General features: G+C 40.8%; 1 protein-coding gene across 1 annotated transcript in view; it reads right to left on the bottom strand.

Moving 5' to 3' along the window:
• Positions 1 to 13,244, bottom strand: part of hpse2 (heparanase 2) — a 49,334-nt gene extending 36,090 nt beyond the window's left edge. Inside the window, exons 1-3 of the mRNA XM_079279931.1 lie at positions 12,952 to 13,244; positions 10,939 to 11,093; positions 9,899 to 10,060 (exon numbers count right to left, since the gene is read on the bottom strand). Coding sequence (XP_079136057.1) covers positions 9,899 to 10,060; positions 10,939 to 11,093; positions 12,952 to 13,229 — 595 coding nt within the window. The 5' untranslated portion in view covers positions 13,230 to 13,244. The remainder of the gene's footprint in view (positions 1 to 9,898; positions 10,061 to 10,938; positions 11,094 to 12,951) is intronic.
• Between the last annotated feature and the right edge of the window lie 326 nt (positions 13,245 to 13,570).

Genomic DNA, 13,570 nt, shown 5'->3' with positions numbered 1-13,570 from the left:
TTGGTAATAATGAAACCGAAAAAATAGTTTTTTCTATTGAAATATAAATCAGGCAAAAACAATATACGTACAGCCAGTCACATTTAGAAATAAAATAAATATGAAACATGCAGTGTTTTGTTTTCCATCCGTTAGTGTGAGAAGTAATCTGAAATAAATACAAGGCCAGTAAAAGGGTTTTGGAAACACACTTCTTATTAAAAGGTGTTTTCTTAAGAGCGCTCTGAAGATGTTATTTGTGCTCCGAGGCTGTTGGAGAGTCGAACAAGCGTGAAGCTACTGAACCCTGAACACCTACAGCTTTGCTCAACCTTGAAGGCACTTTTACACCACAGGTGTTAACTGGGTCGAGAGGCTCTAAACTGCCAGAGCCGGCTGGGATGGTAAATAGATTGGTTCAGAAAAAAGAAACTGAAAACAGTCTTTGTTGGACTCGTATGAGGAAAAATGTTTTACTCATCTTTGTACTTTGTTATTTCTTTGCTCTTTTCAAGTCCCCCCCCCCCGCTTCGTCTGTCTCTCTTATTTAATTTCTCACTCCTTCCATCCCCCCTTTCCCTCCCTCTCTCTTAATCTAACTTTGTTCCCGCTCCCTCTTGTTTTCCCATTTTGAGGGCTGAGAGCTGAATCTCCAACTCAGCAGGACACCGTGGAGTGATAGATGGCCCCTGACAAAGTCCGACACAATCCAACAAGCCATATGCTCAGAGTGAAAAAAAAGGAGAAAAAATTAAAGAGGATTCACAAGTGGCCAGAAGAGAAACATGCCAAACTCTTATACAAGCAACAATGTCTGGAGTTTACGGTAATACATGGGAGCTTTGCAAGAGAGATGAATGTGCCCGGTGCTGAAGACTGGCTGGCATTTCCTCAGTTAAGTAGGCAGGAAACCAATTTGATCAAAACAAATAATTTAAAACTATAGAAAGCTTCAGCGAAGCTACAATGTTGGATACAAACTAGATGAGGAACACATTAAAGAGAAGAAAGAGGAAGGATGAAAATGACACGTCTCGGAAAGAAGGAACACATTTAACATTACGTTAAGGTTACAAGGAAAGCCTGGAAAACATCCTCAGTGAATCTTACATTTAGTCAGAGAAAAGAACGTCGTATATGAAAAAATATGTAACATCAAATACTTCTATTGTGCAATTCATAATAGAAAAATGACAGAATACCTCTGATCCTTATTGATGATGACTAATCCGCTCAGGACTACGCTGTATTCTCTCACTACCACCAAAAGGAGAGTCTTTCCTTGAACACCCACACACGCATGCAGATATGCTGCAAACCTTTGTGTGACGCGAATGAGTGTGTTAAAATTCCAGCGTAGTTGAAAGAGGAAACATCATTCTTAAACACCAGGTCAATTTACCTCCCTAAACAGAGGTTACAACTCCGTCTTACTAGCTCCGACTTCCACTACAAACTTTAAATACAATGAGTACATATGGACAGGCACACACACGCGCACGCGCACACACACACACACACACACACACGCATCTAGGGCAATCTCGAAAAATAACTGACGACAGCCTGAGAGTCAAATTAAGGAAATAAAATGTGTCTTGCTGGTAATGAAGGAGGCATGTTTCCCCTCAGGATAACAATTTCATCTGGACCCATACAGAGCTGACACACACACACACACACACACACGGTATGAATACACACAGACACACTCAAGAGGTACCAGCATTCCTGCTACAGGTCCATCCCATTGGTACGAACTGGCTCGGAGCAGTCAAGAACACTGTGCCATGATTTGAAATTTGACACAAAACGTATGTTTTCTAGAGTTCTGAGGGAAAATGTGGAGGCTGGACGTCATGCCAAACAATCATAGGAGAGAAAGGACTGCTTTCAAACATTTCCCATGCATCAGGCTATTAAAATGACATTCGTTTGCAGGTTGCTGGCACTTGTCTCGGGGCATATTGCAAACACATGGAATTACATGTTACGTCCATCCATGCTTTAAACACTCTAGGTATTCTTTCGATCAACGAAAAACAGACACTTCTGGATCCGTACAGGCCATGTGGAAAAAGGGAAGGGAGAAAAAAAAAAGCAGGCAATAAGGCAATCAAGAGTTTGTCATGCTGAGCTTACATCACTGCTGATAATTGTAAACTGACGGGTAAGAACGAAGGAACGGCATGTGATAAATTCAGTGAAACACACGTAGGATATAAGGTCATGTGATGTATTGTATTCACGTTCTGACTGAGCTCATTTGTCAAATACTTCTTCTACTTGTACTACTTCTCTGAGGTATATTGTAAAAAGCCTCCATGTGTGCCGCGGGGGTTTCATTCTGGATCAAAACATTTTTGCCATGTAAAGAATTATGCTTATTAGAGATTATTAGAGACACTGAAACTGAAAAAAGAAAGAAAAGATGCACATGGTGACGGAAAGGACGAAACAACTGATAAAAAGACGCACTTGGTGCAAACTAAATCCTTGTAAATCACAAATGTCAGACACTAAAACTTTACCGCAGGGAATTTTAGTTACAGAGATGGTTTTGAATTAAAAAACACAAAACAAATGTTTCACAACAGATATCAGTAGATCAGATACGAGTCAATAGACTGATATAGTGCAGCAAATTTGCTCAACTGGGCAAATGATGAAGTTCTTCACGATTCAATGTTTAAATGTATTATGTCAGTGTAATAACAATCTCATTTAGAGTTGGTTTTGTTCAGTAGCTGCCAGGTGACTCAGGCAGCCATTGTTTGTGGTGTTCCACCACCACATGCCAAGGTTTCAATTTGTTGTGCCTGGTTTATGCCAGGCGCATTTTTTGGCTATTTTGTTCTTGGTCTGGTTTTAATACATCACCAGTTTGTTGCCATCATTTAATATAATGCCCGAAATAATTTGCCATGAAACCCTAAAGTCTAACTGAGCAGGGTCCAAAGCCAATTTGCAATGGGAAGCCCAGCTCATTTAAAGGTAATTTAAATTTGAACTTGGTGTTTTCATGGATTCCTTCACAGGCTTTTCTTAGTTCAGTTTGCTACCATGCCAGTTGTATCAGCATTCTCTGTTCATATCTGACCACAGACCATTGGCAGATCTTCTCCTCTCACAGTGTCTCATGTTCCCTTTCTCTTTTTGTCAATTGTTCATAAAAATGTGATTAAAAACAAAAAGGAATCGACATGAAATCTCAAATAAATAATAAACAAATGTACTTAATCCATACACAATTTCTAAATTGTTTTGTTTTAAACTAAGATCATTTAAAAAATAGAACAAAAAAGACAAAACATTTACTAATTTGTGAGGCGAGAGATTAATACAAAACCTCTCTCTTTAAACAAAACATTAAAAAGTAATTAAAATATGGTAAACATCCCTTCTTAAAAGAGAAGGATATTCATTCGACTTTACCTAACTGTGTGGACAGGTTGGGAAATAAAATCTCTGTTGAACAACTCATAGTTTGGAACCACTGTTCGAGATCAGTGAATGATTTGATGATGTTCCAAAGCCTAATGTTTATGTATAAAAACTGTGGGTATTCTTGCTTGAGCAGATTTATGAGTTTCGACTCCCCTCAGTTGTTGGCAGTACTGCACAGCAGGTTGCCAGGTCCTGTTCTTTCAAAAGAAAAGCAAGCAGTCGGGCAAACCGTAATGTGAAAAACACACACACAACCTTTAAAGTTCTTTGTTTTACCACTTTGCTTTCCAAGATCCACAGCAACGGCTCATATCCAATAAGATCATTATGGATATCAACAAATCAAAGCAGCATATATTCATCATCCCGCTGCGACGGCAAACTGGCTGTAATGCGGTGTTATAGTGTGAAACTTGGCAGGAGAAACTCATGAATCTACATTCAGCAGCGAGCTGGAAAGATGGACACCAAAAACACAATTCACACCTTGTGTGTGTGTGTGTGCGTGTGTGTGTGCATATTCACTGGGGGGGATTTTAAACAAAGGAGACGAGGCAGATGTTGGTGGAATAATTCTACTTCTTCTTTACAAATGAGGTTTGAACACGAGATTAAGGAAAGAGTGGATAAAAGGCTAATGGTGGAGTCGTATAGCAGAACTAATAGGAAGGATGGAGCATGTTTTCCACTGTCATAAAAAAATATGTTTTGATTTCTTCAAATGAGTAACAACAGAAAGCTATAACTAGAGGCCCTCTGACGATAGACAGCTGTGCCAGTTTGTTTTGATGAAAACATTCTCAAGTCACACACAGATGTTCAGCAAAATCCCCTTTTTATGCTCCTCATGTCTGTTTTTAACCTTCTGTTGTTCTCCATGTCATGTTAAGTGACTCATAATAGTTTTTGTCAGCGACATGAATTTCCCTTCAGTCTTATTGTTATTATCTTATCATTGTATGACACAAAGAGCTTTGCACATTGAAATTATTCTTCGATTACTCAGCCAAAGCAATTGTAAAATATTGAGTGGTTTTTAGTTCCATGAAGTGCACATACTGTCGTTTTCACAGTGTAGTAGAGAATGAAGTGGAGCCCAAGAAGCATTATCCATCCTGCAAAGCAGCTGATTGGGATGCTACAAACTACAGTAAGAACGTAAACAATCACTGTGTTATAAACTATTTTACACTTGGCATCCCCAATCGCATTTGATATTTTCGGACACATGTCTGGCAGGATTAGAGAATAGTTTAGACATGCCCAAACTTCACTTTTCCTCCATTCTCCTTCCCACAACAACTCAACACTGGACAAATGTCCACTGGCAACATTTTTTAAATTCTTGCTTTCGACAACATCTGCGCATGGCAACCTAGGTATGTATGGTTAAGTTATGGAAAGAGTATGGCCATTGTAAATAAACTATGTTTAGGGTATGTTTATCACTAGGAATCAGAAAGTTAGTTCAGATAGTGTTGACGGTTCATACATTTTTATGTTTTTAATTGCAGGTCTGTGACAGGATGCAACCTCTTATCCCCTGCATGAAGGTGACGTGCTACACCGTCCATCATGAGCAGCAGATTCGTCCAAGACCTCCCCGTCAATGCCAGAACACGCATCTCGAAAGTCAGCATATAAAAGTTACATTTTGATTAACTTTGGCCCAAAAACCTGGTGGAAAATAAGGACAGCGCAAACCGCTCCGCACTCTGGCTTATGCAGCTGTTCAGGAGTGCGTAGCCACTTAAGAAATAATGTCCTTGCTCTGTTGCACTTGCACGTTTGTTGTGAAAGCAGGGTTACATTCGTATTGCGTCACACCTCTATTTTGTCATTCTCATGTTTCCGTTCAACGGAGCCCTGCAGCTCCCAGTGAGAGGCTTCAGGCTGCGACTGCTGCCCCTCTGTGTCAGTTCAAAGAGAGGGGCTCAGGTATTAGTGTCTGGTGTACTCTCAGCGATCCCACGACTGATTTGAAACTGTAAACATTCGTGATACTTGATGCGCCACATCTGAGGTCAGACTAAGTAAGAGAGAAAGAGGAGATCGTGAAGTCAACTTTTGGCTCATTAAAATAATGTTTATTATTGTGATGCCTCGAACCAAAACGTATGATCAATAAAAAAGTATGACCTCATGGATCGCGCGGTGTGGCGTCAAACCAGCATCCAGCGCCCCTTTGTAAGCTTTGTTTCAGTTCAACACTGGCTGTGTGTTGTGCTATTGTTCCTGCAGGAGAACCCATCGATTTAAAGTGCTGCTACATTTACTCTCATGCACAGAGAACCAGAAATATCAAGACGATAACAACCAGCTATTTTGAAGTTCGGATCGTTGCAGGATTTCAGTTTCTTTTGCATTTCTGTTATACATGTGTTTTGCTCTCCATGAACCTGGCTCCGTCCCAAATTAAAACCCAGCCTCCGTCCTACTCAGCCCCCCCCCCCCCAATCTCATCTATGGCTCGTCTTCCCAATCCCCCCTCCTACACTGATGTCCAGTAGGTGCCCGTGTCCAAAAACTTAAAATAACTGGCCCAACAGCAACATTACTTCAGTGTCACGTATCACTTCTCATCTTGTTCTTTTACTGTATTTATGTATTCATAATATAGTGTACATTTTCCTTGTATTTTCCTCATTGACGAGGTTGCTTGTGCTGATAAATGTCGTATGACTCATTCATTCGTTTTCCTCCTGCACATCTGAGAGACTTGTAAAAGCTGTCGAGCTACAGGAATCATCATGTAAGAAGGAACAGATTCACACAATGTTGCTATTTATTTATCCTTTATTTATGCAGCGGGACCTTACGATTTATGACTAGGCCTACTTTATTGAAGATTATTCGGTTTTCACAAAAAAAAAAAAGATATGTGTCCTAACTGTGAAGAAATAAAAATAGTTGTTTTCTTCACAGGAAAATCGTGACATGAAATGTTCACATCATCTGATGTCAATATCCTTTTGAGTTTTCTGTCTCTTGAAAATCAAAGGAAACATTAAAAGCGAAATCCTCGATCCTTCCAACAGAAATAGCTAAACAGGTTTGCTATTCATTGTCCCACAAGCATCTGCAGACCTTATAACGGAAAACATCCCATCTTTGACTCCTACTTCTCCAGTTTCTCTGTTTTTGGGGGGATTTTCTTCTTCCCCGTGTTCTCAAATATTGATCGGAACGGCCTCCGACTACAAGAATAACACAGTGTAGGAATTCTTAAATTGAGTTGCGTTTACCCTTTGAGCCTTAAAACACACAGAAGAGGCGTTTGAGGTCACAAGGTGAACGGATTGACTGCCTCTCATTCTCTGACGTCTCAAATAAACAGAGGACGTTCACATGAAGTCACAATATACACAGCTAAACTAACAGTAAACATGAGAGGGAAAATGAGGGAGAGGTGTCAAGTTGTGGATAGGTGGGACGTGATGGAGGCAGAGGAAGAGAAGAGAGAATTGAAGAAGTGATGCCTGATGGAGGGAAATGCTCCATGCAGAGAGACACGAAATTACCCTGACCGTGACCTGGTCTGAACTTGGGGTATTTTCTCGATTATATTCCCCAGCTGAACGTGTGTGTGCATGTGTGTGTGTGTGTGTGTGTGTGTTAGCTCAGAGTGGCTCCATTATTGATAGCTCTAACAAGCCTAGGTCAAAGGTCAGACAGTGGTGAGTGGAAAAGGATGGAGCGAGACTGTTAAAGGTCCTTCAAACAACTACTGCCTTCTCTCTCTCTCTCACACACACACACACACACACACACACACACACACACACACACACACAATGAATCTTGGCTGATTGTTACCAGACCATATTTAAAAGCATCCCTTGTGCCTCTGTACCTCTGTTTCTCTCCACCACTGAGATGCACAGATTCTAGTTTACACAACATGCTTGGAGTAATAACTGAGAGTAATAATGAGACCATAAACCATGTTCACACGCTCAGGACTTTTTCGGCGTCATCAGTGCTTATTCTGGTGAGTCATTAAACAGAGTCAATGTCCAATGCTGGATTTCACCAGAGGCTAATTTCTGTACCATAAAAAAGAAAACGGTAACTCCTCCTTCACAGACGATCTTCGAACAACATTTCCCACTGGGCAAACCGGCAGCTTGTGTCTGTGCGAAAAAGAACGAGTGTTTCTGTGAGAACACTTCACAGTATATCAGCTTTGGGTAAATAACATCCTTCCGCTTGGCTTCATCCCCGACTTCAAGCCAACCAGTCTGATATCAAATACGGCACATGCTCCAAAACAGCACGGCGCCGCTCTCCGTCTTTCAACTCGACTTCTACCCCATAAAAAGGATCCATCGCACCAGGAGTTCACATTTAAAGAGACAAGATACTCCACAGGGCCGTTAGTCAATCAGTAAAATGATGCAAGAATGTCTGGTGTGTTGGAAAATAACATTCAGTGGTGATTCATTATCACCACAAGTTTTATTGAATCAATATTTTCAACTTATATGTCTTCATATTTCCAAGTGTAAAATCAGTTTTAAAAGTAATTAGAGTCTGCACAACAGTATACGCTCAAAGGAGCTATGCATATTTTAACATCAGAAAATCATGTCTGTGTTTATTTTTACTTGAGTATCACCGAGAAGACTCCATGCTGCAAAGCTAAGTGAGCAAGCGGTAACATCCTCTTTGTGACAGGAAGCAGCAGGGTTTATGGGAAATGTGGTCCTAATTTTGGGGAACATTACCACTGTACCACATGTGTGAGAAAGAGGCTAGTTGTCTCAGACATGGTTTTATTAGTTTACACTTGTTTGTTTTACCAAAATACAACAATTTATGTATTACTGATAATTATCATCGGACGACATATTGTCTGGGACTTTAGCAATTGAAATCACATGATATAATATGCTGTACTTGTATGCTCCTGCTAAATGAAATGTACAATGCACACCTGAAAATAAACCAAACATAGCGTCACATAATCACTATCAGCATGCGTGATGAAAAAAAAGAAAACTACCGAGTTTAATGAAAACGATGATGGGCCTCCACGGAACATGTTGCGACAAAATGAAAGACTGAAAGGGCCATAATGGCTTTCAGCACAGTTGCAACACTACAGGATTAAAAATAGGATGCTCAACCTCTCCCTCCAACATCTTCCTCTATGCCTTCGTCTGCCTACTTGATGAATGCAACAAGGCCATGTTTTGACTGTTGCACTTGAGAGTATCCGAATTACGCAGCTGATAAATGTTCCACATCTATCACTCATACAGCAACACACAGTGCGGTTGCACCAGTGAAGCGAGACCCTCTGAAAACCAGGAGAACACATTGCCGACCTACTCATGCGAGGCCGCCGGTTCTGTGTGTATAATAACTAAACATATTGGTGACACATCCAACTGCATTCACTTGAGGGAGACTTGGATTCTTTGATTAACGTAATTTATCAATGTCTTTCCAAAACTCACGGCCAAATATTTCATATTTCTGTGGATCTACAGGGAACGTGGTACCACATCTCACCTTTTATCCCTCGAAAAGGCTTTCTAAGTCTGACTTTTACTACCGTATAGCACATAAATAATGTATTCTCTTTGATTGGATTCAACTTCCAAGTCCACAATTATTTTTCCAGCAGCTCTTTGGCTTTCAAGACTCACTTTCTGGGTGGTTCTGTGTTTTGGAATTAAAACCCTGCCCACCCAAAAAACACTCCCCGCCCACTATCTTTTCAAGATGCTGAAGAGGATAGGACGTGTGTGTTTCTGTAAGGAGAAGCAACAGAGCAGCAAAGACTTGGAATAGCATTCGCTGTATTGTTCTCACAATGCCGTTCCTTTTACGATTTCTCAGGGGTTGGAGCTAAACTTTTTCTTTTAATTTCGAATCATCTTAACCAACCGACTAACGTTCACTTCTCAGCTCTTTAAATCCATGCGAAGAGTTAACTGATCATTTGACACCGACTCAGTCTTTTTTATAGACTCAATCATTACAATGACTCCAAAAAACCACAGTAATTTCAACAGACAAGTCCCTCATTTACTCTCTTCTCCTGCCGTTTCTCATTTACATCCAAGTCAATCACAGAAACAGATAAGAAATGCAGCCCACCCAAAATCAGGACTCCAGAGTTCCTTCTGCGGTCAGTTTGAGTTAACTGTAACCAGTGAAAATGTTAGTGCTCTGTTTACTAGCCTCTGCTGCTGCACTCCTCGATCCATCCCCACATTCCTCCTTTACAAATTACATTTGTCATTTAGAAAGCTGATGGTTTACATTGGCATGCTTTGAACCTTGTGTGAGAGAACGCGTGTGTGTGTGTGTGTGTGTGTGTGTGCGTACACTTACGCATCTGCATGAATGTGCAGGACCCACAAAAGTCCAGACTGTGCTATGTGAACATGGATAACATGCTTCTTAGGATATGAGCAGGCACCCCAAAAAAAGAGCCATTTTTGTGTGTTTAATCTCCTACCTGTTATCGTAATGTTGCTGTAGATGTTGGACAGCTGCTCTTTCAGCAGGACGAGCTGCGTGGTGGCAGCTTTCTCCCTCTGCAGCTCCAGCATTATGTCAGGATGGTTGGCCAGTTTGCAGCCCTTCTGCTCGTCCAATGCAATGTCACTGCGCACTATGTCTGCAAGGGGGCATAGATGGAAGAAATGAAGGCGACGAATATTTTTGTTGTCATAGATGTGAACAGCTATGTTGCTATTTTCGTCAAAAAATACTATGCACCACAAGTTAAAACACTTTTGTTTGGTAAATTTGTTTTAAAATTGGATTTGCAAGTAAACCCTAGTCCACCTGTTGAAACCTAAAATATGTTGTGTCATTTTAAACACACATTTGGTACTTTTCAAAAACAGAGAAGTCCTACCAAATGTGTGTACAATGGTAAAATGGTAAAATATGTTGAAAAGTAACACTGATGTGTGTTATACGAAGCTATATAGGCTACCATGTTCCAAAAACAACATCTTTAGTGCCTTAAATTCACCGAGTTGGCAGTTTAGTTGCGACACCTAGCCAACGAATGATGTCTACTTCACGGACCTAAATCCTGACGGTCACCATTTCAGGTTTTGTTGAAACGGTTTTGCAGAGGCGTTAATTAAACGTTATGGTAATGTCGGAGGTTGTATTTTGATGCTCAGTTGATGCGAATTGTTGGACAAAGACGTGTTTCTATTCTATTTTCTTCATCCCATTTAATAAGCGTAAATATAAGAAGCGCCTTATTAATCTCCATCGTGAAGGTGTAGATTTAATAGGGCCGGTGTTCGTATAAACTAGGTGCCCTTAACTGACTGGCAACTTCCTGTATTTAAAAGGAAATGGAGGCTGTTTATAATAAATAATCGACCTAACGTGTGTAGGAAATAATAATGTTGCACTAAAATGAACTCGGTGCGTCTGACTGTTCATTTAGAGAGGAGAAACACGGACAGACGGAGCAGACGTCTATGAGTCCGTCAGAAATACACATGTAGACGAAGAGAAATGTCGAATCACCGTCTTCGTAGTTCTTCAGATAGTAGTCTGGCCCCGGCCCTCTGAACTTGGCGAGGTTCTTCTGGTTGTTGAAATGCAGGAAGTCGGTTCGCTTTCCGCCAAAACGCAAAAAGGCAGGAGACAGGCCGCGCGCTAGCGTCACAAGCCGCTTGGAGCTGCGGACACAAAGGACATGGCGTGACGTTTTATGTATAGAGTGTCTCGCGGTCATATGTAGGGGGAGCGGATAAGTGAAGGCAAATCCTAACCCACTCAATTTAGCCTACTTTCATTCCGATGATTTATATTTCCACATGTCAAAAAGATGACCGAAAGGAGATACAAATGAAGTCGTTTAATTTTGCAGTGGCTGTTTAATAAGCACCGCAGGACAATCACAAAGCGTCTGCTCTGTTTTTCTCGTTGACATCAGCAGGCCCAAGAAACGGAAGGAAAGCGTAACACACGCGTCCAAATGGTTTTACTCACCACTATTTTAGATTCAAATGACTTCCTCTTCATGAAGACCAACACAAATAAGGAGTTTTTCAATAATCGGTATCTTTTATTTTCAACTGTCACAATCTCGCCTAAAACAAGGTGTCCTTTGTTTATTTTTTGTGCTTTATGCAAATTAAACATATAATTAATTGTCTTTGATAACAAATAGGCAAGTATTCAAAATAGTAGCCTACTTTACTATTACTACTATTATATAGAGAGAAACTGAAACCATGAAAATACAGCAATTTTAAAAGTTAATATCCAGTGCATATGATGTTTTATGTGACGAAAAATGATAGTAGGCTACATGAGGGACTTTTTTTTTGCAAATCGCTGTTTTTTTATTTACAGCCTACGTGGCAGTCGGCTTAAACTCAACACAATAAAATGACGGAAGATGCCAAAAGTGACGGCCGACAGGCCTACAGACTGCAGTAGCCTACAGACCGCTTGTCATTTTAGGCGAAACAAACATTACTCAAATTGCAGTTGATGAGGGTAAAATGTATATAATATTCATAATAAATGATTCAGCAGAAAATAACGAACATAACAAAGTTGCTAAAAAGGTTGTGTGAAGCAGAGAATGGTAGGCTATGACGTTGTTGAATTGAAAATAAAAAATGTTATTATTATCTCCTCACCTTTTGTAAGTAAATGGTTTCCAGTTTATGAAGTGCACTTGACAAAGTGATGTAGTGTTTTGCCCTTTAGATCATCTAGAATAGATCATGTTTATCTCTTACAATTATACAATGTGATGTAGAAACGGAACTAAACAATGAGAATAAATAACATTCGTCACATTGTATTAAATCAAATACAGCACATGATAGGTAAATATTATTGATCAGTTATTTTGCCACGTTTTGAACTCTAAACTGCCATGATTCCAAATCCATGGTCCAAATGTGTGCCAGTGGCGCAGGTTAGTCTCTTAATCTGATAATGTGGGGAATTTGGACTGTTCTCAGAAATGCACAGTGGTGAAAAGTCACCAAACTGAATGACAGTCAGTCACAAATGCATTCTAAAAGAATATTTAAACAGCATGACATTGGACCCAAGTCAAATTGGACTTTTAGCTGTTTTAAGAGAAAATAATAAAACCTCAAAACTAGATTTGATGACTTGTGAAATTTACATTTTGCATTATTATACATGGGTAAGGGGTAAATAATTGTGTCTAATATCAATCGACACACTGCATACTGTCTGTAGCCTATACTGTCTGCATACAGAGCACGTGCACTATAACTGCAACAACCCCGAAATGGATAGCATTTTAACCAATCGCCCACTCTCATCGTCTCCTTATTAAATTATATGATTTGGGACTTTGCCAGACGATGAAAGTCATTCAGTAATGTGGAACATTGGACCACTCAGTGCTGTGAGTGAGGAAGAAACATGCTGGCTCACTCCATGACAATTTAGACAACGTGGCTGCGTGCGTAATGAATAAAAGAACCACCAGACATTTGAGAGGTGGTATTGGTGGTATTGGTGAACATAAAAACACTCTGGTACCTCAGAAAGTCCAGCCAGCCGTCTTTGATGATCGAGGGGTCCAGCTGTAAAGAAAGGAAGTTGTCGTTGAGGACTCTGATCGGACTGCGGGTGTTGACATCCAGGAGAACCAGCGTCCTCTCCATAAAGCCCGGCCGCTTCCCACCGGCTGCAGATCTCTGATATGTAGAGGAGGTAGAAGAGTAGGAGGAAGAGAGCACCGACTGCACTACCAAAGTAGCTACAGATGCCAGCCACAGGAAGGACCTTGGGAATACGCACGGTGAAGATTTGGGCATCTTCTTGGTTTAGAGATCAGGAGGATGAGTGTGCGTAATGAGGCTGAAAGGTGAGAGGGGGGGAAAGCAAATAAACAAACGTTGCTGCCGCGAAGTTCGATGGTGGTTCTTTACTTCGGCCTCATCGATATGGATCTGTCTTCCTGTCTAGTTGTCTCACCCCCTCTGCCCCCCGCCCCTCTGAGCATTTTTGGGAGCTGCTCATAAGAGCGCACGCCCCAAGCCAGCCTTCCCGGTTCAGAGAGCCAGAAGCTGGGAGGAGGAGAGGAGGCAGCACCGCCCCTCTAAGGTTCTCTGAGGTATGAGTACACAATTCTGTCGTTCTCTAAAATGTGAGGACG

Source organism: Melanostigma gelatinosum, assembly GCF_949748355.1.
Source record: "Melanostigma gelatinosum genome assembly, chromosome: 12".
Classification (NCBI taxonomy): Eukaryota; Metazoa; Chordata; class Actinopteri; order Perciformes; family Zoarcidae; genus Melanostigma; species Melanostigma gelatinosum.
Note: the sequence above shows the minus strand (reverse complement) of the source record. Positions and strands in the feature narration are given on the sequence as shown.